Source organism: Takifugu flavidus, chromosome 16 (genome assembly GCF_003711565.1).
Source record: "Takifugu flavidus isolate HTHZ2018 chromosome 16, ASM371156v2, whole genome shotgun sequence".
In the NCBI taxonomy this organism is placed as follows: domain Eukaryota; kingdom Metazoa; phylum Chordata; class Actinopteri; order Tetraodontiformes; family Tetraodontidae; genus Takifugu; species Takifugu flavidus.
In genome coordinates, this window is record NC_079535.1 from 9,355,872 (window position 1) to 9,381,241 (window position 25,370).

The 25,370-nt window shown below is 49.6% G+C and overlaps 1 protein-coding gene across 4 annotated transcripts in view; it reads right to left on the minus strand.

The window, feature by feature from the left end:
• Positions 1 to 226: 226 nt before the first annotated feature.
• Positions 227 to 25,370, minus strand: part of LOC130539992 (regulator of G-protein signaling 6-like) — a 25,367-nt gene continuing 223 nt past the window's right edge. Inside the window, exons 1-17 of one of the 4 annotated variants that reach the window (XM_057058799.1) lie at positions 25,092 to 25,370; positions 22,360 to 22,455; positions 9,247 to 9,346; positions 8,733 to 8,783; positions 8,532 to 8,638; positions 7,619 to 7,670; positions 7,290 to 7,354; positions 6,315 to 6,391; positions 5,344 to 5,425; positions 5,150 to 5,224; positions 4,775 to 4,876; positions 4,456 to 4,628; positions 4,235 to 4,360; positions 3,890 to 4,076; positions 3,496 to 3,585; positions 2,566 to 2,622; positions 227 to 2,360 (exon numbers count right to left, since the gene is read on the minus strand). The exon at positions 25,092 to 25,370 is cut by the window's right edge and continues 223 nt beyond it. In XM_057058799.1, coding sequence (XP_056914779.1) covers positions 2,310 to 2,360; positions 2,566 to 2,622; positions 3,496 to 3,585; positions 3,890 to 4,076; positions 4,235 to 4,360; positions 4,456 to 4,628; positions 4,775 to 4,876; positions 5,150 to 5,224; positions 5,344 to 5,425; positions 6,315 to 6,391; positions 7,290 to 7,354; positions 7,619 to 7,670; positions 8,532 to 8,638; positions 8,733 to 8,783; positions 9,247 to 9,346; positions 22,360 to 22,443 — 1,479 coding nt within the window. In that variant the 5' untranslated portion in view covers positions 22,444 to 22,455; positions 25,092 to 25,370 and the 3' untranslated portion in view covers positions 227 to 2,309. Of the gene's footprint in view, positions 2,361 to 2,565; positions 2,626 to 3,495; positions 3,586 to 3,889; positions 4,077 to 4,234; positions 4,361 to 4,455; positions 4,629 to 4,774; positions 4,877 to 5,149; positions 5,225 to 5,343; positions 5,426 to 6,314; positions 6,392 to 7,289; positions 7,355 to 7,618; positions 7,671 to 8,531; positions 8,639 to 8,732; positions 8,784 to 9,246; positions 9,347 to 22,359; positions 22,456 to 24,328; positions 24,710 to 25,091 lie in introns of those variants that run through there. The other 3 variants (XM_057058797.1, XM_057058798.1, XM_057058800.1) reach the window with 3 other exon arrangements.

Sequence of the window (25,370 nt, forward strand, 5' to 3'; positions counted from 1 at the left end):
TGCTCGGTTTCAGCCCATTTCTTTAAAAATACAGTTTAGCATTTAAAGCATTGTGAATGCAGAAACTGCCAATTGAAAACACCCCAATTGCAATAATGGAGATCTTAAATTCCCCATTCACCCAATAAAACTGGTCCAGTCACTATGGGATGTTACCTGTGTGCTGCAAAGAGCCTGATAAAAAGCACATTATTGAGCTCAGACATGAAGGAACAGCAGACAGCCGACAGGTCCAGAGGTTTTATTATTTCTGCCCCATAAACAAACAACAGGTGCTTGAGTGTTTTTTGTTTGTTTGTTTTTTCGAGTGCCAGTCTTCATCTTGCTTATTGAGAAAGTAAAAGCACAAAATGCCCTGAATATATTACATGCATAGTAATGTGCCCATATGATAAATAAAGTGTGCTTTTGAATAATGAAACTCGGCCGATCGACGCTGCCGACGCCTCCTGTGCAGCCTGGTTGTGTCTGTGCAGAGGGGAGCGTTACATGGACTCCAGTTAAGCATCTCTATTATAGTCAGCAGGTTATTGGTTTTTCGCTTTGACAATGTTACAGCCTGTACAGTGCATTGCATCCACCCCAGTGGGTCCGTGGCCTCTGCAGAGGTCCCGGGACGGGGGAGCGCGGAGGCCTCCGGGTTTGGGTGTGCGGCACCTAAAGTGGTGCAAAGATTGTCCCTCAGCTGCATTGGAAGGCTTTGACCCTTCACTGAGGAGCATCTGCGAGCTGTCCATCTCCGGTCAAAGATTGCGGCCCATTATTACAGTCGCATCCTCCCCCCCCCACAGTCACTACAACACATGACAGGAATTAGACAGTCTGCCAAACAAAAGTGTGTGGGGGGGAAATATCTTCATGCAGTAAAAATACAAGACGACAAAAGAACTCGTGTTGAAATACTTCTATAATTAGAAAGGAATGACGACATCATGATAAATCACACTCGCTTTGACGCCTTTGTCTTCTTGTTGTGTGACCAGTTGGCCGCTAGATGGCGCAACAGCAGTAGAAAATCTGCACTCTGCTGGGAAACTTGGACACTAAAGCTAAAACCTCATACTAATTCGAGTGGTTGTTCTGTCTTAAATACTTTAATTCTTTATTATTATTTTTTTACAGGTTGTTTGGGAGCATAAAGCCTGTTTTTCTTTCCTTTTTTTGTACTACTCCCTGGTCAGTAACCAGCAGGGCAACTGTTACTGGTTCTGCTGTTGGAGCTGAGTATCTTCAATCACCTTCAGTTCTTTATTTTTCTGCGAGTCGACATTGAAATTGTGACAGTTAATAAGGCACCACATGGCCGCGCACCAGACTACTTTTGGTTTAGAACAGAGTTTCTACAACAGAAAAAGCTTCTGCTCCGATCTGTTGAAACAGATGGGCTGAAAAAAACCCAAAAAAACAGACATAAATAGTTTAGCCTGGCTTTTTTACGATACAGTGCTTTTCTTTTAACATCATAATTCATTTAAACCTTTGTTTTTTTTATTTACTTTGTGAAGTCCACTATGTTTTGTGATTTAAATCCCATCTCTAAACTACAGTTGAAACTTCCTTTGATAAGTGCTATGTACATAAAGACGGGCTGACTCTAACCAGATCGTCGTTATGGGAGGAGTGCAGTGTGAATGCTACATTCAGCCCTTTATGCCAACATCTGGAATGTAATGAAGCATGAAAAGCTGAACTTAAATTAAAAAAAAAAAAAAAACGGAGTGAGGGGGAGATGGGCTATTATTGTCTGACAGATCCATCTTTTCACTCATATATAATGTGCTTTAACAATAGATTATTTCATATATTTGAATATAAAGGGAATATAAGAAAACTAAAATGGCCCCGGGCTTTGCTTATTGCTGTCTTCTTGGTGGGTGCAACCAAATCCTGCAGATGTGTATCTGGGGTTTTATTTTAAATTTGGAGCCGTCCAGTTTTTTGGGGGGGATAAAATCAACTGTACTGCAAACGTAGCAGTATTAACAGATATGTTTTATCAACATCCAATACACTTCTGCCATGAGACCAGGTGGAAACAGTGTAAACCGCTGGCGCCTTCGCCCCTCGACCGTCTCCGGGCGCCTTCCTGCCGTCTCCTTGATGTCATGTGTTGTGTCTGCTGGGGTCCCAGTTATCCTGCCCCTCGGGTTCTGCTCGCAGGCCCAACGCCGGACCACCGGCGCTGCGTGTGACACCCTCCGCAGGATCCGTGTCCAGCTCAGCTCCTCTGCCTGCGCCGCTGCGCCGGCCCCCGTGCGGCGGTCGTCTCCCGGGCGGGACCCGTCTGCGCCCCTGCAGGGCGGACGTCGTCAGGACGACTGCATCAGGCCCGTCAGGCGCTTCCCTGTCAGCGACTTCCCCTGAAAACAGGTCCATTAAACCAAAAACACTGAGGCGAAACGCACCCAAGCAGCTCAGCTGAAACAATCGCTCGTGCGGCTCCTACGTGTCACAAATCAACAGCGGACTACAGATCAGACATGGTTATAACTGCAGAAAGCCGCTGATTGTGAGGCAGCCAGTGTGGTTTGTGATATGAACAGCCCCCAGCTTTGGATGACTTACCACGCTGCGGGTGAACTTCTCCAAGGAGGTGCGGCGGCCTTGCTCAGTGTCTGCTGGCTGCTGTGTTGGGAGGGGAGGGGGGGAAGCAGGGTGAGTGTTTGGGTCAGGTACGGGGTGTTGACGAGGAGTCGGGGTGGGGGAGGGGGGCGGTGATGTGGTTAGTGAGCAGAAGGAAATAAAGAGGGGGCGCCAGGCATTGCAGAAATGAGAGCCAGAGGGAGACGAGGTGACGACGAGGGGTTTAGTGAGAGTCCGGTGGAGGAAGCAGAGAGGCCGGCGTTAGCTGTGACTGGTGACGCTCCGGGTTACACGAGCACGCGCCTAAAACGTGCCCCTCTTACCTACAGAGCCGCGCAAATGAACGCCCTTCCTAAATGAAGCTGCTGCTTCGTTTTGCTTTCAGAGCTTTGTCCCTGTTGTCAGCTTTAAACGGTCTCGTAATTGTAATCAGATTACTTTTAAGTGGTTCCTGTGAGGTGAATTGTGCAAGTGTTTAGAATTTCTGACGAATGAAGTGCAAAAATCTTTCTCTCATCCAAAACGGCCCTTTGCAGCATAATATTTTCTATTTTGAAGCATTTGAGAGAACTAGTGTGTCCGAGAACCTACGGTGGCTGGCGAGGAACAAAATGGATACATCTGCATGTATTTCCAGTATAAAATCTCTCACACGCACGCACGCACACACACACACACCAAAACGTCTAATCTAGAATGCCAAAAACTGGTGTATGAGTGTTATATATGTGCAACACTTTCTCCAGAAGCAGATGTCTTTGCAGTTGTATGAAAATATCCAACAAAATAACCCAACAAAATGAATTAATGTTACAGATATGAAGTTGAATGTCAAATAAAAAGAAAAAAACCCAAAAAAGAACCCACGACATGAGAAAGTGGTGTCGCTGGGGTCGCCGTGGTGCGGCTCACCTTCTTCCTGGCTAACAGGAGGTCTTGGTAGATGTTGGATCGCAGAAAGCGTGCATAGCTGTCACTTTTCATTAGCTTGAAGATGTGCTCCTGCAACAGACAGAGGCATTCGTTAGCGTCCGTAAAACAAGCCCGGCTATTCTCGTGATGCGGGCTTCGGAGCATGCGGCGGCGACATGTGACGTGAAGCTCTGCGTGTCACCGGAAACTGTAGTGAACCCGTCCATTCATTAAGCCCTGGCGCAAACACACTCGTCCATTCTTCCCCCCTCCTCTCTTTCCTTTTGTGTTTGAGGGAAATGGACGAGGTGATGGGGTTCAGCGTTTGTGAGGGTTGTACGCAGACGTGCATGAGGAGACCAGTGAGAGGACCTCTGAGAGAGAGCCAGCCCACCTGAGCGTCCTCGTAACTGTATCTTCCGGGGTCTTTGAGGTTCTGGCTGGTGCGCTCGTAGCTGTGGGAGTCCAGGTTGATGGGGCTGGGAGCTCCCTCGGCCAGAAACTCCTGCCAGATCTCCTGCGCCCTGGATGCCACGTCTTGTAGCGGCCGCCGCTTCAGATCCTGCACCGCTAACCAGAACCTGCAACAGCAGGGATTGGCTAATGATGTAGATAGCGTAGCATTTCAGCCATTAGCAGCTACGCTATGTGACCGTTATCAACATCCGAACAGGTATTGTCGTTCTATTTTTTGTCTCTTTCGTGTCAGAAAACCAAAACAATCATCATCAGGCCTCACCGTAGGTTCTCTGAGCTGAACTCTGACTCCAGGAACTTCAGGAACTGGTCTCGTCCCACCGGATCCTTTAGCGCCTCATCCAGAGAGAAGCCCCATCTCTTCACGCGATGCTGGCTGGGCTCACGGCTGCTCCAAGGAACAGGTGGAAAATGTAAAATAGGATGAGGCCAGTTGTTTATATCGGGTTTAGTTCTCCCTCCACCTAGGGCCAAGGCTCTCACCTTGCCTCCATGTCCCAGAAGGAGGTGTCATCACTGATCCAAGGGTTGGAGGGCTCTGTGGCTGACACGAAGGGGTCGTATTCCATGAACTGCTCGGTGTAGCTCATCAGGCTGTCGGCCACTTTGGAGACCTTCATACAGTGTCTGTCCAATTGGATGTTCAAGAAAGTAATCTGGGGAGGAAGAGTAATGAGGACGCTAAATAAGGGAGCAGCTCATCAGTCTGCGTCCCCAACCGTCGCCATGATGGATGGCCGAGGCCGGCTGGTGGTAATGACCTACGGGTGGGGGAGAGGGTGACTGTCACGCTGTGACTTACCTCCTTCTGAACGTCCTCTTTGGTGGGCTTCCTGATTGGCTGGGAGCTGATGTGGAGAGGACTGGGATGACTCTGGCCATCGTCTGGGACTCCGTAAACCGACTGGAGACAAGAGGAGAAGTTTTTTCATAAAACCAGACTAAAATTACAGTTTTGATGGATGTGGAGTAATAGAAGGACCATTTGTGGAATCATGGATGTAGGAAGGAGGTTTTTGGGGGGGCTAAATAAGAACTAGGATGGACTGTCGTGAGGCTAACCACAAGAGGACCAAGTAAAATCGAAATGACTGGGACGTTTTGAAAGTCAGGTCCGCTTGAAAAAAATGTCCAATGATCAAACAAGAAAAATGTAGTGTGGGTGTATATACCTCACCTTTTTCACCCTGTGGGGGTTCTTCTCTCTTCGGCACTTGCGGATGTCCATCTCTGTTGTGTTGACACAGCCTGGCTGTAGGGTGGGTGGGTGGGTGGGGGGGGGGACAGGGTGCTCAGATTCTTAGTCCAGATGGTCTTTATTCAAGAGTGATTCTCCTCACATCTGCTCAGCAGTATTGCTTTTGCACTCACCACCGGCCGATGGACGTCCCAGAATGCCCTCTCCTGGCTGTCCAGGATCTTCCTCTCCGCCTTGTCCTTCTTCCTGTCGATCCTGCCATCAGCAGAAAGAAGGCACAGAGAACATGTCTGGCAAAGATCAGGGATGGGACACAAACATGGGAATACTCCAGACGAAGAGGGCAGAGCAGCCATGGAACCTGTCTGCTCGCCTCAGCAGTCGAGGCCTGGACTGACCTCAACTTACATAGCTGACATTTACTGATCGACCCTGGTTCAGGTGTCCTTTAATCCGCAGGAGGGAGGAAAAATATTACTTCACCTTCCACATGAAAAAGATCACAATTCCCCAAAAAATGTTTTCTTGATAATTTAGAGAAAAGAGTATGTCTGCGACGTGAATGATGAAATATTACGGATGTACATCCACCTGGCGGCCACTAGAGGGCAGCCTTACCGAGAGATTGAAGATTCTTGGCTGCTTTATCCCTTTTGGGGTCACGGGGAGGGTGCTGGAGCTTGTCCCAGCTGCATATCGGCAAAGGCAAGGTACACCCCTGAATGAGTCTCCAGCTCATTGCAGTGGGGGCTCCATTGCAGGGCCCTACATGACTATTTGGGTACCTTGCTGGTGCTCTCAGGTGTCCTGGCACCTCACCCTACTACTTCCTTGTTTTGTCTGCACTGGGGCTTGAACTGAGAACCTTCCAGTCCCCTACAGACTGGGCTGCCGCTGCCCAAAGCGTGGGAGTGTTTATTTCTGTAGAGGAACCCCCCCAGTCACAACTAGCCGTGAAAACTGGGCCTCGCTCATGGGAAGAGCACTGACCCATCACTGGAGTGACAAACCCCGGGGAAATAACACGAAGCTTATGCATGAACATAAAGGTAGAAACCTGATTTCATTCATATTTGCCCCCGCAGCTTTGAACCGAGCACACCAGAGAACCTTTCTGCCTCACCCGACAGGCACACACACTCACTTGACTTGAGCCTCAGCCTGCATGAAGATGAATTCCCACTTCCTGGCGAAAGCCCTCTGCAGCCGAGCCAGGTTCTCCTGCGGAAGAAGCAGCATTAGCTGAGGAGCTTATCTTAAATCGAGGCCTGTAGGTGATTACATTATCCATCAACTGTTGCCCGATAGCTTTGATTACTGACACCGATACAGTGTGGGTGCATTTATTTTAACCTTTTCACAACCTCCATTAGCTGAGCTTATTTTGGCATAAATCTTCCAAATTGGAACTCTGAAAAACAAAAGGGAGATTTCCCCCCTTTTGTACATGGAAAGGTTGTGAATGAAATCTCAGGCTGTTTTGGGTTCGGCAGGATCCATTTCTGATAAGGATTATATAACAGGGCCCAGGAAAATGTTCTATGAAGAGCGCAGAACAGAGCTGGTGGGCTGCCATTGGAGTAAGCAGGATCTCAGCATGGAAGCTAGCAGCAGGTGATGGGGTGTGCACCAAACAAAGGCATCATCAGCGTGTAAGGTAAAGAGCCCCTGGACGGCTGCGCTGTTCTTTACAGTTACCACTTTAGCAGGATTCTGGGAGTTAAGGAGGAATTTTATCGCGCAGCTCTATAGATTCAGGGAGTCAGGCGGGGTATTTTAGAGTGCACAGTTCTTTTGTGTAACAACCACGGATCATCGCTGCATTAATGCCCCCTTTGGAGGCTGCATCGATCTGCTGATGCCAAGCAAACCTGCTGCATGCGTTTACATTTTGTGCCCACTCAGTGACGGTATTCTACAGACGGCTCGAAAGAACTATGACTAGTAGGAAAGTCTGTAATTAGATAAGAGCTTTTTGCTGGGAAGGGGGGGGGGGGGGGGGGGGGTGATGCATTTTGGCTTTCCAGCGGCCCAGAGGATGAACTCACAGGTTTTTTAGCAAAGTGATAGAAAGCAGGAAATGTCATCGCGGCGAGCGCTTCCTGACAAGTAGACTCACCGCCTCATAGTCGGCGAGCTCCAGCCTGGCCTTATTCTGCATGGTGCGCTTGCACAGGTAAATAGCTGTGGGGGGGGGGGGACACAGAAAGGTCAGCAGATGTCACACAGGTGGTCTGGCTCTGCAGAAATTAAAATAAACCACTAAAGCATCAGGGTCCGGGGGACTATTTAAAGGAGTGTTTCATATATGAGGCTAATCCAGCCCCACAGGATTCATTAAGGGGGGGGGGTCTGGAACACGGGTCAATGCTCATTGGGTGTCAGCTGCAGATCATCTACCGTCAGCAGGGAGGTCTCGGGGGTCCGGACAGTCAGCAGGTGACTCACCATAGTCCGTGTTTTCAGGCTCCCAACAGTTTGAAGGCCAGAAATACGGAGACTGGAAACAGAAACAGATGTTGTTTATTCAGTCGTGCCATCGGCTTTGGACTCTTCTCTAGGGAGGGGGGGTTGTTACAGTAAAGGACGGATTTGCATCCTACCCACACTCCCATGCAAAAGTCAGGAGACAGGGCTGGATGAGGATCCTTGACATCCCGGCGGCTCTCTGCGGAGCGATGGCAGCTCTGCTCTCTATACATATTTAACTGTCACCCTCAAAAGATTCAACGTTTCCTCTTAGTCTATAAATAAAGGAGCCTTGCATTCTTAATGGGGGGCAGAATTAGAAGTGAGAGAGTAACGCATACATCAGGGCTGCCATCCCTCACCGCTGAACGTGCTCGTTTGAGTGTCGCCAATAAAAGGTTCCGTTTTCACTCAATCCGGGGCCGCCAGGCCGTTTCCCGTGCCCCACCCTAAGTGCTACGTGGACCGGTCCCACGTCCGATGACACGGGGTTGTTGCATCACAGCGACATCGGAGGGAATATTTTTAGATGCTGCTGAATGAGCGAGTGTGACACATGTTGCCCTCCGTGCGCGGCCCCAATCGTGGCTGTAAATATTGAGCAGCGGCGGTGAAGATGAATGCATTCAGAGGCAGATTAAAGTGGGTGGAGCAGGGGCGTGGCCTCCCGGACGGCTGAATTAGGGGCCAGCAGGTTGGCCTGAGCATCTTGGACCAATCTGAGTTCCCGCTGCAGGAAAACACGCCTCCCATGAGGAGGCCCCTCCCCCCAGTTGGGATGTACAGCGTTGACCTTCATGCTAATAAGCTTAGCCGGGATTGTTGGAATTAGCTTCACTATAGAAAAATCCTCCTGATAACGTACCATCGTCTCATGCCAGAACACCTGTACCTGAAAACGATAGAGCGTCCCATCATCTTTGAGGGTCAGGACGTGGTCGGAGATGGGGAAGATGTACCCGTGGGCCGCCACCAGACTCCCCAGGTGGATGGCTTCAGCTGAGGAACCGAGAAAAAGGAGACGGAGCGGCGATTTTCAAACCGCTTCCCTCTTCAATTGAGCCGGATCGTACTTACTGCTCGCTGGGCATACCTGGATCCTCAATGGAGAGGTTTCTCATCAGCCACTGAACAATGTCTGCCCCTGGTATTCAGAGAAGCACATGGGTTAGACGTGGCGTCACAGTTTGGACAAAGGCTGCAATTCACAAACACAGATGGGCTTCACAGGGGTCTTTGTGACTCAGGAAGTGTCTAAATAGAACATGATGGCCACTCCTGGACGGCGCAGGACAATGGACTCAGGGTGAGGTCACGGCCCCAAGGGTGCCGCGACCACTGGGTCATTTTACATAATCACATCTGCATACACACAGCAGGACAAAGAGAGAGAAAAGCTGCTTTTCCTTCATGTGACAAGGGCAATGTCACACCTCGGGCGGTTTCCTCGGTGGCTGCGCACCATCGGCCTCCGGCCGCGGAAGATGCAATGTAAATAAGGCCGAAAAAGGTCATCTTTGCTCTGCTGCTTCTGACGTGTGTGCACACTCGCGCCGCGCGGCTCCGGGGGGGCGACACACCACATGGCAACACATATGGACACCAACCTGAAACCACACTGGGGATCTTGGAGAGGAAGCTTTTGACGGTCCGTATGGACACGCCCCCGGCTTTTTCGTCCTGTATTCGCGTCACGATGTCTTCGATCTGCGGCGGGGGAGAGGGCGAATGTGTGAATGGCGGCACACGCAAAGGCGGGCAAATAAAATCACACAGTAAAACACATTAGTGTAATTAATCCTTTCTCACTCCCAGTTTATCAAAAATTAAAGACTGGTCAGGCCATTGTGTGTCAGACAGGATGAAGGTACCCCCCCCTCCCCCACTGCCCGGGGGGAGATAATTCAATAAAACACTAAAATCTAACAACCGTGTTGTCAGGAGGGTTCAAAGTAAATGAAAACAATTAATCTCGCACCTCCAAATCCAACACAATGCGCCTCCAGGTGTCGGCAGGTAATAATCATTTATCGGTTAACCAATTGGTTTGTTAACCCTTAACCCTCCACTCCCGTTCTGTCTAATTGGATGCGACTTAAATTAAAAATCGACGGCCGCAGCTGCCCCAAAGCTGAAGCGCCTGCCGTGCACATGCAGCGTTCGAATGTTAGCAGAAGCTGATGGACGCGGGCTGTCACAGGGATTCCCCGCCTCCGACACAGAGCGTGGGGGCGCACATACGGTCAACCAAGGATACATAAGCACCCAGAACTCCACCTCTACGATGCATTTAAGGACCTTTGCAGTCAGGTCGGGCCGTGCATTGATGTGAGCAGCCAGGTTTTTGGAGCATCACAAGAAATCTGTTACATTAAAAAGACCCTGAATCTGCACACCTGGCGGTGCGGCGAGCAGCGGCCGCTACGGTGGAGTCGCTGGGATGGCTATGCAGTTCTTTGTGGGGCCAGATTTACTGTGGCTGCTCTTTATGCTGCGTCTTCATAGTTGGCGTGACGAGTCCCGTTCAGAAGCGCACAATTGTGCTCTACTTTGCCCCACCGTAGTTCTTTTTTTTTTTTTACCCCACTTTCCATGGCTGCGCTCTTCATTCATCATTTAATACTGTAAATCTTAAAGAGGGTTTCCATCACCGTGACAGCAGGAAAACTCATAAACGTTCTAGCTAAGTATGGGCCTGCATATGGCAACGCGTTTAGGTATGCTAATCAATGAGGTGCCTTTGTCTTCCTATATGGGTCTTGGAATTTTGTTCAATTATGTTTCTGAAGCCCGTAAATTGGCTCATTACTATTACTGATCATTGAGGAAAGACCTTTACAGCCTAAAAAACAATAAAATGATTGGTAATCTCCAAAAAACAGCAAGGCTACAAAAGTGGATGAATCTAGATGCTTCCATCATAGCTTCTCTGCAAGTCTTTATCACCTTCTTGACCTTCATTTTTGGAATCTGTATTGTATTTAAACCAGGTCTGAAGATTGCTGTAGATTTACCTCATACAGCTAACTCAGCGAATGTTAGCAACACGCTAAGGGCCAAAACAACAAGATTTAAGGGGGGGAAGGACCTGAAAATAGAACAGCCTGCAGAAAGTGCTTTATCCATCTATCATCACAATCAAATGAAAAGTCTTCATCCTCCCTGCTGAACCATTACATTGATGATTCACACAGAAGCCCCCTAAAAACCACAAACACATCTGGATTAAATAAAAGAGCACAAAGGAGTGGATGGAGGACAGGGACGGTGTGGCAGCACGATTACCAATCGCACTCTCTTGGCATGAATTATTGAACACACACTATAGAGAATGTTAGTAAAACCATAGAAAAATGAGACAGCCACAATACGCATCTGGGTTATATCTGAATACAACTGGAGCGTTTCAGGCTGCCCCTCGCCCACGTAGGAGCACAAACGGCTTCGCAGCGATCGGGGTCACGGCAGATTAGCCTGCAAACATCTCGCCTTTGAAAACAAACAATCCCAACCAAACAGCCGAGGACAATCGGCCCCGTGGATTCCACTCCCGAGGACTCCAAATCCCCCGGAGACACAACAACACGGAAGGGATTAAGTCTGGCTTTGTTCTCACGTAATAACGGACCCGGGACCAGCTACCGTTCTGTAGAATGAACTCATTATCTGCCTATAGCATGACGAGAAGCACTTGGCACGGCTACGGAAAATGCACATCATATCTGTGGATGTAGCAGCTAATGGCGTTTGCAGCTTGGCGGATGGTTTCTGAGAGCTGGAAATTGCTGCTGGCGTAAGATAACAGCACTTTGCTCCCTCACCACCGAGCTCTATAAATAATTATCAGGAGAACACTTGGGCATCTCGCCACTGCGTGTTCGCGGTACCTTCGAATGTGCACGTGAGCCTGCGTGCCGGAGTGTGAGGTGTTTGTCCACCTTCATCATTTACAGCCGGCCAGGAAGGGGGGGGGGGGGGGGGGGGGGGGGAAGCACTCGACGTTAATGTGAAGATCATTCTGTGGGCTCTGCAATATCCTACCTGGGACTTTATGGGCTTCAGTTTTGAAAAGAGCATCTTGAATGTGAACATCGGTGACAGAAATAACCATCAAAGGTGCGTGTTGACCCTGGGGAGGGGGCGCTGCAACGGGAGTCTCGTTGAAGCGCCGTGCCCCCTTCTCCCAATAATCAAAATAGGCCCAGTCCTCAACAGGTCCTGGACCACACCAGATATCCCAAACAGGAAGTGGCAGGAAGAACAAATCCCGATTCTATGACAGTGAGAGCTGGATGAGGATATATATATAAGGGCCCCTATATATATATATATATATATATATATATATATATATATATATATATATATATATATATATATATTTAAAAATGCCCTTGAAGCCAAATCTAGTGCATTTTGAAATAAGGGATTATGTGTTTATTCCAGCACAGCCTGCCATCATATCACACTGTTCCCTTCTGCTTTCAGCTGGGGGGGGGGGGGGGGGGTGTCTTGAGCGATCACCTTTAAATACGTTTCAAATACCACGGTGACATTTAAAAGGCTGCTCATTATTTAAATGATCAATACTGTAACACGAGCCTACAGCCACGATCCCCTCCAAGCCGATTAAACAAAAATCTACTTTTGAACAGAGACATCCGTCGACCTGTCCTCGTCCTCTTCCCCTCCGCCCCATCCCAAGGTCAACAGGCATCGTTGGACTCAGAGCACGAGGGACATAAAAAGAACTGGACCTGTTGGATGCATTTACAGTCGTGATATACCCGAGTTGTGACCTTGGCGCCATGTTGGGAGCATAATTAGGTGAGTTCCAGCTGGTGGGAGCTGCCCTGGGGAATGAGGTGAGAATAAAGCCCCCCTTCCCCCGCTGACACCCTCATCCCATATGCCAAGTCATGATGGGACGGAAGGGGCAAAATGCGCAGAGGAACCGAGTCTTTGCCATAAACACGTGCGCGCAAGTAGATTTGTTCCTGAAGGCTGTGGGAGATTTCTGTCATTAGCGATACAAATCAAACTGCTAGCTGTGATGCGTTCGGGTACTACGTTGGCTCGGGGGCCGACGGTCCTCTGAAAGAGACGCATTCCCCATTTATCCATCCATTTATTTTCCAAACTGCAGCCTCTGCGGGGAATCCCGCCGGGTATTTATTTTGCTCCGCGCTGAAAACAACAGATATCCCATCAGCTCGCTAAAGCTAAAAACGCCCTTTACGCTCGACTGAAGCCGTTTCCAATTTTACCGTCGCCTTTCGAACGCAATCCGCCGTAATCGCTCATTACGACGGATTGCGACAGCACTAAAATTAATCACCAGGATTCTGGAAGGGAGCGCATTCAGAGGTTAAATGAATTGCCGAGCGCGGCTTGTTGTGCTGCTTCTGATGGATGAAGCCACTGTAACAAGGCCGTAAACAAGCCTCTGTGGCCCTTTCGCTCCGGTTCCGAAGTCAGGCGTCTCCCCGTGGACCCATGAATAATTTAATCATACACAAGGAATTAGCAGTTTCTTTAGTTGAAGTGGCCGCAGCACCACAGAGGCTCTGTCCAGACAAAGAGGCCCGGCAGCAGCGGAGCGTCCCGGGCCCTAATTATCTGCAGCCTGATTAGCTGCACAAGCCCGCCGCTCGCCACGGCGAGATCCAGAGGTCTCTGAACTTGCCGGGAGATCGTTTTCCCTCCTCCCCGTCGGTCGAGCGATGGACTTTCACCCTCCCGGGTCGACGGCGAGCGGCGTTCGCGCCCTCAGAAGTTCGCCAGGTCGGGCAGAAGGCCGCTGTGGTTGCATTAGCATTTCAAGTGGAGGGGGCAAAGAGCAATTAATAAGCTGCTGCTAATCAAAAGAGATGCCGCACCATGACTGGGGGAGCGCCCCAGGACCGCGGTGACTCACCAGGTCACCTCTCAGCCGACGAGGCTGGAGGAGGACGTCACCGCTGTTGTTAGACGCCGCCCGCTGGTTGCTAAGCGCTTGAGTGCACCGTCCTCGTGTAAAGATAGTCCCCTCTCAAGCGCAGGTCTTCAAGTGGCAGCGACCGGCTCGTTTGCTCCCCAGCGAAATGAACTTTTTTCTAAATCATTTCGCTGTGAGGCTCCGAAATGGATTCAGTCGGGTTTATTTATTGCTTTATTGCCTCCAGAGATCCAAATAAATCAGGTTTTTTTAAGGGGGAAATGTCATTTCGGGAGTTAACTCATGGAGGGAGCGCCCTGACTGGCTGGAGAGCGTCGAGGGTCGAGTCCTCGCTCGCTGTGGCGTTTGTAATTATCTGGGACGGAAATAACGAGCCGCGATAGACTGGAAACCAGTGCTGGTGCGACGGTGGAGTGCAGGAGAGGCGGCGGATGACACGGAGCTATTTTCAGGAACGTCAGCGCTTCAGAATCCCCCCGTGGGCCCCTCAGACTGTCTGCTGCCAACACGGGAGCTCGGTGGCTCCTGGGGGCCGTTGGAACAATGTGATACTGAATTTCTAAGATTGAAATGTTTCCCAGCCACTATTTGATTGTTCTGCCCCCCCGTCGAATCATTTAATAGCATCTGTGGAATTGTTGGAGGTGGTGTCACCGTGAGACCATCTGTCTGATGCTGACACACACACACACACACACACACACACTGCTGGTGTCAGTCCTTCAGGCTAGTGGGTAAGTAGGTTAAAGTAGAAGAGAGAGGACAGTCCAACTCACACCCCCGACCAGGGAGAGGCCGGGGCGCCGTGATGGAGGACGCCGGCTCGTCCATACTTAATTAAACACGTTTAATAGGCCGACCGCAAAGCACAACCAGCATCTGACGCAATTATGGCAAAATGCGCTCGATAGTACACACGAAATAAAAGTGTGAGGCTGCTCTGGCGCTCAGCTCCATCCTGCCACGGCACGTACACACACACACACACACACACAGATGGCTCTTTAGCCTGTCATTAGTGAAGCGGTGAGTCGGCGCCCTAACCCGCTGCAGCGGGCGTACAGACTCTTCACAGCTAAATGATGCATCACATCTTAATCAGCTCAGCTTAGCTCTGATTTAAAGGAATGTCCTTTCATTTATGTTAATGCCGTCACTCTGTAAAGCCATCTGCTCCTAATTCCCCTCGCGCTGGGGAGATTGCGCGTACGCCGCTGCGTTCCTATGCGTGATCGGCGTGGAAGAGAGGGCCCTGACCTCCCGAGACGCATGGATTTCCTGTCTCAGCCACTGGGGGTGGACGGCGTTTTCCCAGCGCTGCTGTGGATTGTGAAGCTCCTCTCAACGCTTCCAAAATGACACAAAGACCACTCGGACAGTTTTTGCTGCAGATTGGATGGGAATGCTAACCTGGTCTAGTTATTCCCTGTGGACAGGAGGATGATAGAAGGATGGTTAGAGGAAGTCTTATGGATGGATTATCTGTCATTTTAGTCAGACTCTATCGGCTCAGCTTAATCATTTCCACTCTGGTTTACATCCTTTTTAAGACATGGACTTCACAAATATAAAATTAGACACACTTGGCTCACACAAACACAAGCTGCTGTGTTTAGGCTAATTATTTGTTATATTTAGACCTTAGCTGTTCCTTTAAAGGTTCCTCTTCTGAGTACACCCTTTAAGAAACAGTGAAAAATCAATCAATAAAGGTCAATTTCCCCCCAGAAGGTCCACCTCTGTTGGGCGAAGAGCGAGGGCTAATGGAGACTCTGGTCTTTAGAAAATCACAGCGGCTCCACCAGTGGGATCCACCCTCGGCAGGTTTGTGTGCGTCTTCGAGGGGCTTCTGGAAATTCATTGAAAATCTGCCAAGGTGTTAGGACGAAGCCCTCCGTTCCGTGCAGGTGACAGATATCCGCCGCTGGCAATAAAGAAGGTGTTAGATCTGAATCGCAGGTACAGCTAATGTAATTTAAGCCGTCGGGGCCGACACGCGGAGAGGAAATCACATCCTGTCCCGTGGTGTCACACACCTGTGATGTGTCCATTCCCTGAGGATGTCGCATCCTGACTGGAGCCCAGAGAGGGTGTTCACGCCGCACCGGCCTTTGGCGCCGTGTCGCCGCTCTCCTGACTCTCAGATGTGTAATTATACCACCTTAAGCCTGAGGTGACTAATCACCTTTAACGGCATCACAGGTCAAAAAAACCCAAACAAGCAAGGAGAGAAGGAAGCCAAATAACCTGGACACCTGAAAAGACGAGCGTCTCAAGCCTTCGTGACGTCCAAAGCTTACTCACCGCTGATTGATTAGAACATCTCAGTAATGCACCGCCAGTGGGCGGCCCAAATCGCTCATAAATCTTTGATCCGTTCCCATCAGAGGAGCCAAAAATGCACCAGCTATCACATCCATAAAGCCAGAAATTGAAAGTTTACCATCACGCAGCTCTGAATTATTGAATGAGATTCCTAGAAAGGCAGTAATGGCCCTTTCTGTACCACTAGCTTCTCCCTCTATCTGAAAATCAGCTCTTTTGATACCATTTCATCTTCTCTGGTTCCACCCCATGAATCAAAAACCATAACAAAATGCATTGGAAATCTTCTTTGCTGTAATGACATTACAGCGGATGGATTCTGACATGCTGTGAGTAAGTAGATTTCTAAATAAATATAGTTATTAGAGGGAATAGAAACAGGCCTGTTGCAAAAATGTCCTAGCTGGAGACACAATGTAATATTTTAGCTGAAGAAAATGATTATCTCACAGCATTGTTCCACAAAAAGAGAGGATTAGACGACGTGACCTCAAATCTGAGCGGATCCTTCCTAAAAAATGGACTTAATCACCTAACAATGTTTCCCGAGGAGGCTTACAAGACGGTCTGAAGCAATAAGAAACATCTTTGTATCTACTCATTACCGGCGCGACTTCTCGACCCTGATGATTAAAATGTCCCCCGAACTCAGCGAAAGCTGGAGGTTTAATATCAGCCGTCCTGATGTGACTTCAGTCCTTTCTAAATGAAAACTAGGAGATCCATTACGATCCCATTAGAGCCATGCAGCCGATCTGTGGCCTCTGGAGGCACCACGAGGGTGACTGATGATGCTGGTCAGAGCAGAGCATGAAATATGGAGCATGAAAATCCACCCATCCATCCATCCATCCATCCATACACCCATCCATCCATCCATCCATACACCCATCCATCATCCATCCATCCATCCATCCATCCATCCATCCATACACCCATCCATCCATCCATACACCCATCCATCCATCCATCCATCCATCCATCCATCCATCCATACACCCATCCATCCATCCATCCATACACCCATCCATCATCCATCCATCCATCCACCATCCATCCATCCACCATCCATCCATCCATCCATCCATCCAACCACAAGTCTGTCCGTCCATCCATCCATCCATCCAGTGTTTATAAGGACTGATTTACATTATTTTGTCAGAATATGCGCCCCCTGCTGGTCACTGTGCCCCTCGGCATGGAAACAATCTTCCGGTGGTTCTGCAGCATCAGTCCTTCCTCTCTGCAGCCTGAACCTCAACTACTCTAACAATCAGCAACAGCAGTCTCTTTTCTACAGCTCCTCCATTGATGGAGAGCATCTTCCTCTTGAAGCTAATACGCTGGTGTCAGATTCAAAGCCGGCCGTGCTGGAGAGCCTAATTTAATCGGGTGTGTGTAGGAGGAATTTGGGGTTGATTAAGGCTTCACACACAGGTGGGCGACGCTTTGTTTCAGAAGCCACGCTAAAGCAACCAAACCAAGGTAGAATTCCAAAAATGAAATTTCATTTTCCACTCCATCACAAATTGGTCTTAGGCCTGACCTCCCCTATACGAGTTATCGACACAGCAGTCTGAGTGGTAATGGGACTGAGAAGAACAATTCCCACGACGTCATTTCTATTATTTTCATGCTGAGAGGGTAAAAACTAGAAAATCCTGCGGGTTCGCCTGGACTCTAATGACTCATTAATCAATTTCTAACAGTTGGACGACGTCCTGGGTGGTCTGGACCGGTCATGGTGTCAGGGCACTGGTCCATATGCACCGCCGGTGAGGCCAAACGACACGTGTTGCTCAGCCAGACGGGCTATCGCCACGGTGATTAACATTTGGAAACGGGTGACTCATCGCCTGCTTTGGCCTCTACCTGGAGACAATTTCCAGAGAGTCACGTCCCTCCAGCAACGGATACCCCGTCATTACACGAGGTTCAGCGGTGCACAAATGACGCTGCCGTTCCTCATCTGACTCATACTTCCTATTTTCATGGGAAATCACGCCTCTCCGGCAGCCCATCAGAAGCATCTGTAAACAATGCAAATGGGAATGTTGGCAGATAGAGGTTCTCTTAGCTCCGCCGGAGCTTTACAGGCAGTTCGCCGTCATACGAGGAAGAGAAGGACGATATTAATGCCAAAAGGAAAAGCAAAGAAATTCAGACAAACGAGAGGATCCTCATTACTGGCTGCTCTGATCAAATCCTCAGAAACCGGTGAGCCGTGTGTGGAGGTGAGCGGCGGTTTGGGCCCTCAGAGCGGTGCGATCATGTGGTCAATCTGTCACTTACGCTGAAAAACGTCTGAGTTCTCCTGCCTGACCTGTGAAGCCTTCACTCATTTCCAGTCCCCGTCACAGGTTCAGGTTCTTTAGGACCGTCAGCCTTGGATGGCGCCCTTGAATGCTTAATTCCTTCATAGGACCCATTCAGACCTCAGTGATGTAAAACTGGCACAATTGTTATCAAAGTAAAAGTTGATAAAACGTTATTAACCATTATTAAGTTGAAGCTATCCATTATGAGATATGGATTATGAATTCAATGACGACTGTAAACGCAGGATTACAAGATGACAGTGGAACATCCACCTACTGAGGGCTCGTTCTATTCCACTGCTCCACATGTCAAGTACTATCTTAGATATTCGACCTTATGACTTTTATTTATCTCACAATTATGACTTTCTATGTAATAATTGTGACTTTTTATCTTATAATTATGACAAAAATAAGATTTTTCTACTAATAATCATAATTTCTATAATTATATTGTTCATCATTACAATGATGAGGAGCGCAGAGAAATTTGCTCTCTGTAAACTGCCATGTGATTGGTCAGAAAGTTTAAGTGGGCGTGGCCTATCCCACTTTTCAAATATCAAAAGGGCTGAACGGCAATGGATATTTTTGAAGAGCAGCTAGCTGAGGAGGGGAAGGTGCATTAAAGACTGTTCTTAAGTTATCATTCATATAAAGATATGTGCATGTCTGTTCTTGTGGAGTTTGGCGATAATAGTTTTTAGCAAGCCAGGCTAACCTGCGATGCTAAGCAGTGAGCACGCTCCCTTAAAGCAGCTACAAACAGCTTTTATCCAGGCAGACTGATCATGAATTTAATTAAGTGGACCGTGTTTCTGCATTTTACCAGATTACCAAAACAGTCAATGCTCAGTCATTTATTTGAGAGTTATAAACACAAATGAAGCTAAAAATCTGGGCCCCAATCGTTTGCCTTTTCTGTGTTGTTTATTCCTACAATTCTTCCGTGTTCCTCATGACCGCGGGGCTACGCTGGGCCCACTGAGTCACAGCTGTCGCGTCCTGTCAGTGCGTCACCGCCAGGCACCGCGGAGCAGCAGCTTTTAACACGCCTACGTCAAAGTCGGCCCCGGTGAAAACAGCGACCGGCCACGTCATCGGCGCCAAAACAAGCGACCGACGGCTGTAGCGCTGATGCTGTTGCACATCGAGCCTGTGGTTTCAAATCTGCTTTCTGATCCTCTTCATCATTCGCTGCTCGCATATATGTCCAGGATTTCAATACGTTCTTCTCCGTGTGTGTGTGTGTGTGTGTGTGTGTGTGTGTGTGTGGACATCTTTTAAGGTGTCCTCCATCTCCCAGCGTGCTTTAAGTGGGATTGGAGGCCATTTACACGTTGGAGGCAGACCCCCCTCCTTGATGCTTCCCGTTCACAGTCCTTCCACGCGTGCACGTGTAGCTTTAAGGCTTAGGCTCAGTCTGAAGAGCAGAAACACTGACTCTTAATAAATGCGACTCCTTTAAGCGCACACTGGCAGCACATGGGGAAGAAGGCTCTGGCACGCAGAGGACTCTCCCGGCGGAAGAAAAGCCCTTTATTTCAGTCACACCGATTCTCTGCGGACGCAGTGAATAATGTTGTCGACACAGGCACAGGCTGCTTAACCGCTGTGAATTATCAGCCAATTATGATTTGCTGCTCAGTGGATGTTGGGATTTACACCCTTCTGCTGAAAAAGGGAGGCGAGCGGGAGCGGCTCCCGCCAGCGAGCGGCTTATATAAGAGATAGAACTTTACATTGCCTCTGTTGTTTCATCTTATTGACCCAGCTCCGAAGGCAACCCACACTGGCACTTAGCACAGAGGCGCACGGGCTTCAGCGTGACCCCGGTGGTTCAGCCCTTGCTGGGGCGTCAGATAAAGCTTCCCGTTGTGCAATCGGAGACGGCGTTAAAACGGTGATACGTGATAAAGCAAGGGCCCGGAGAGCGGGTCCGCACCGCTCCGGAGGTGATATTCAGAGGGTTCGGCTGAGCTGTAGTATGTCAAGAGCGTGCAGGAAGGGCTAGCAGGGTCCGTGCACGCCCCAGAAGTGCCCCTACCTTGAAAGGAGGGGGAGATATACCGAGCATGTTCCCAAGTGGCACTTTGGAGCAAAGATAGTGTGACAGCTGAAAGACAGCCAAGATTTTCAGGAGCAATTTAGTGACCCCTCAAACACACCAACCTAAAGGGTGAAGGGACGACGAGGGAAGCCGCTGTCATATCGCCCCTCCCCTCAAAAAAACACAATTACAACTAATGTGGACGTGAGGTGCTTTTTAGCGTGGCCACAACAAATGCAAATGAGTCCCGTGACGCTGGTTAAAGATGCACGCTCCCGCACGCTCAACCGCCTTCTGCTGGGCCAACATGTCTCCGCTAGCTTTTAAAGCAACAGGGTGTCCTGTAGTGGTGTAGCTTGCTTCCCTTCCACGCTGACGTGGGTGGGGGCGGTATGATAGAGTGCTGCGGCATCTACAGCGTGAACAGAGTGGGTTTTCTCCCGGCCTGACCACTCAGCCTTTCAGGAGTTTAATTACGTCCACGGCCCACGCGGTCGACTACAGAGTTTCGGTTCCACGTGTGACAGCCGTGTAAAAGCTGCAGGGCAGATTAAGTGGGTCTGACTTTCCAGCTTTGCTCGGCTTCTTGGACCAGCACGCCAAAGACTGCGATGTCTTCCAGCTGACAGCCACTGTGGCTTTGAGGATGAATCTGCCAGTGTTTTCCCAGGCGGCAGAGCATATTGGCGGCCATCTGGCTCTCTGCGAGGAGCGCATTCACGCGGCGCCGGGCCGCCCGCCCGCCCGCCCTGCCGTCCGGGACCTCTCTGAGACCCATGGCTCCCAAAGGAAGGGAGAGGACAATAAATACCGGTGTGACATCCGCCCTCTCAGACCTCCCTCGAATCTTACAAATCCCGAAATCAGGGCAGAAAACCACGTGTCAGTCTCAGAATCATCTGGCTGTTGTCACGGCGAATGACTGGAACATTAAGTGATGCACATCGCCCCAGGCAGCATCCTGACAAGCAAGGACTAGCCATTTAAATGTGTCGCCCCCCCACCCCCCCACACCCAGGCACGCGTGGCGTTATATAATCCAGCTCTGCTGAAGGTGGATGCAAATACAGTATGTTCCTTCTGCGCACGACAGCTTCTGAGAACACACGGAGGATGACAGGGCGTCCTGAATATTCACTGAAATCACGCCACGGAGAACAGACGACGCCACCGCCAAGCACATATCTGTCAGGACTGTCATTGTTCTGGTTGGATCATTGATTCTCCTTCCTCGCCAAGATTCAAGAGACTGTGGAGGCCCGGCGCTACACTAACGGGCTGAGTATTTACAGTGGGTGCGACAGTTGTTGCTGACGGTGCACTTCCACGATCCCTTAAGCTGCCAACAGCTGACGTGCGACGGCGCTCATAGCAAACAGTCCTGGCAGCATCATTACGCCCAGTGTTGGGAGAGATTTATCATGCTTCCCAGCACAAAGGAGAACCTTGACGGGCTTTCCAGGTGAGCTGCAGCCCGGAGGAAGGGGCTTATTATCAAGTTTAAAGGGACCTGTTCCAGCTCCCAGCCTCCAAGTCAACGACAGGCACAGAGGAATCGAAATGAGGCGCTGCTGTGTTTACCTGAGCTTCCCGGACTGGAGACAGTGGGACAGGATCTGCCAGCTCTGTTCTGCAATAATCTGACACTTTTCTCCGTAATCACGAGAGCGCAGGCTCGCTGGAAGAAGAAGTTAAATTCCGATCAAAAAGCTTTTTTAAAGTAGGCTGTCACGGTACTGTCAGAAAACGAACAGTGTTACTCGTTAAGGGACGGAAACCAGCCCGGCTGGCTAATTCCAGGCCCTTACTTCCATAAAAATAAACCGACTAATGAGCTTCCTTCATGTTCGAAACTCTACTTTTACCTCTGAAACTAGGAGGAACTCTCATGAACCGAACCCTGGACGATGGCAGTTTGTTGCACTGTGTTGTAGGAAACAGTGAGACACAGATGAGCTCGTTTCAAGATGCTCCCGGCTGCTCCTGACATTGACATGGACTAGTGAGCTGTCAGAACCCCGCTCACAGGTCGTTGCCCTCCTGCGCCTGGTTTTCCCTTGGCATAGAAAACCAAGAGTGTCAAACTCACCTTTCTGTAGACAATCATATTGGGGGAGTCGTCTTCTGGGTCTGTGGCGCTCACACTTCCCTGGTCCCTGGAGCCTTCGGCCATTTTCACGAGCTCCTGTGGAAGAAAAAACACAGGCCGCGTTGAACCGGAACGTCACAAAGCGCTCAACAGGAGGGGAGAGATAGGAGATCGACCGGAGGATGAGTATTAACAAAGCTGCATGGTCCAATTTTAAAAAGTCCAAAACCTCAGCGGCTTCTTGTGCAGCGCCTTGCATCTGTCAGGGTGAAGCTTTCAGGTCACATGACACCCAACCTCGTTGCAATGAGCGTAAAAGTGAATTACTGGGCTCAGTGGTGGGAATAATGGCTAAATGGATAGCACGGTTAAGCTAACAATATTGGATGTAACCAGCTGATTTAACTGCAACAGGAAGCAACACTAAATGATCTGCAGCGCTCTGTCACCTCACAGCAAGAACGCCCCCCCCCCCCCCGGGAGCTTTCATGTGTGGAGGCTGCATGTCCTTCCTGTGTCTGTGTGGGTTCTCCCCGGGATCTCCGGCTTCCTCCCACAGTTTAACACATGAATTTGTGGGACGTCTGAATTGACCTCTAAACTGACCTTAGGTGTCCAAGGTAGTTTTCTCTGTCAACTGGACTGGGTTTCTTCTCTTGAAGACGTTTCGCCTTCTATCCAGAAGGCTTCTTCAGTTCTGAAATCGCTGGGGAGAGAGCTTGAAAATATATAGCCCCTGTGGACCATTTGCATGCTAATGATCTGGGTGGTCACCTGAGAGTCGTGAGCATGCTAATGGTCCACAGGGGCTATATATTTTCAAGCTCTCTCCCCAGCGATTTCAGAACTGAAGAAGCCTTCTGGATAGAAGGCGAAACGTCTTCAAGAGAAGAAACCCAGTCCAGTTGACAGAGAAAACTACCTTGGATACAATGACCTGGATGACTGAGAATTTACACAGACATGACCTTAGGTGTGAATGTGTGTATAGTTGTTACCGCTGCAAGAGCTGGGATGGATGGATGGGAAACTGCTAAAAACCTAGCGATTTTTGTTATCACTGAACTTAAGACATGAAATACACGCACACACACAAACACACACACACATATATATATTAAAAAAAACAGTTGAAATATCTTGTGAACATGCTGACAACAACAGCATCGTTTACGCCACATATCCTTAAAAATATAATTTCCCACCGGAACCTGGTTCAAATTAAAGACTGAAGATTCTCTGGATTCAACTGATGTTCAAGGCCTCTGGAACAAATCACCTCATTTTTCTAAACTGAAACACCTCTATCGCAGGGTTAATCCCACCGGCAAATGCATGACGGTTAAACTCTGACTGCTGTGTTGCATCAGAATGCAGCCTGAGAAAAAGGTTGTCTTAGTAACAATCCCACATTTTACACCATCTCTCCTCCTTGAAGGAAATTTGCACATCTAGGCTGAAGACAACCCTCTGGTTCTGAGGCAGATGAATCATCTCCCCTTCCCTGACTGGGTGATCCTGGAAGTTTCTTGTTTTTAGCTGCAGGTGACCCCACGGGCATCGATCTGACACCGACTCTGCCTTCAGGGTCCACGTCCACGCAGCCTGCCCCCCCTCCTCTCGCTCTCACCGGAGAATTAATTCTGCTTTACTCAGGATTTCCATAACCGACGCTCACCACGGGGCTTCAGCGAGCTCTATCCACCCTCTGCCAAAAGGGTTAAAGCTTTTGTCACTGTTAATCGTGCGGATGAAGGAGGGGTGCAGGGGTGGATTACACAGCTGGATGCATTCATGATATCAGGTCCTTTAAACATAAAAACACACACACAGGGCGCCACTATTCACTGCGACCGCTTTTTTCACGTAGAAAAGAACTCTGATTATCTATTCAGAGGGGACATGTAAGCAGATACAATTTGAAAATCTTGCCGAGCACCATCAAGAGACTTGAGTTATATAATTGTACCTGTGCGGGACCAATAATGGCTCTGCCAGACGGAGGGGAAAATTGAAATCTCTGAAATGCAGCGCGCAACCGGCTGACGTGCGAAGTGGCTCCGTCGCCACAGCCGAACACGTTAATGCATCACGGTCCCGGCGATGTGCATGAGTGAATAAGTAATCATCTGCTCCCGCCTCGCTGTTTGCCGTCGCCACCAGGAGCGCGGAGTGCAGCACTCTGTGCTCTTTTTTAGAGTCGGAGCACATTAGACAGCAAATCTTTGGGTCCGCCTCAGGGGCCGCATAGGAAGACGAGGCAGGATGGATGGCACCGCTCCCGCCGCAAGAAAACAATGTTGTGCCGATGGGTCCCCTGTGGACAGGAAGCTGTAATTCAAGGGAACAACTTCTCTCAATTTAGCCGCTGATGCGTGCATATCACCGCGCGCGGAGGGCCCATTCGAGGCGTTAAATTAAATCTCGCAACAAAGTGATGGACTTCGGACCCTGGCGCCCGTCCAGCGCGCACCTGAGGCTCAGATTCAGGTCTGCGACGACGGCACGGGTTGACGAAACGGGACGTGACGGAGATGAGAGGAGAGGAGAGGAGAGGAGAGGAGAGGAGAGGAGAGGAGAGAGAGGAGAGGAGAGGTCACCGATGATCAGCCGACTGAAGTCAGTGTGCACGGAGCCATGCTGACACCCAGATCCACTCAGAAGCAGCACCGTGTGACAGTGAACAGCTGAGGGCAGTGCAACATCTGTGACACCCGAAAGGAGTTCATTACCTTTGAAAGAAATATACAGCCCGGTCCACTTTGCTCCCCCAGTTGGCTCCCCCTTAGCAACAAGCAGCAGGCAGGTTCATAGTGTAACTGGCGCTGGAGGAGAGAAGGGGGATGAAGAAAACTGGGAGATGAAAGCAGTGAAGCAGAGAAAGAGAGAGAGAAGCTGGTAGGTCACTGCAGTATTCCTCTATGCCTCCCGCACCTCCTCCTCTTCTTCTCTTCAGCAGTCCTGGCTCGATCCTCACTTGTACCCCTCGCTCATCCTCCCTCTCCCTCTGT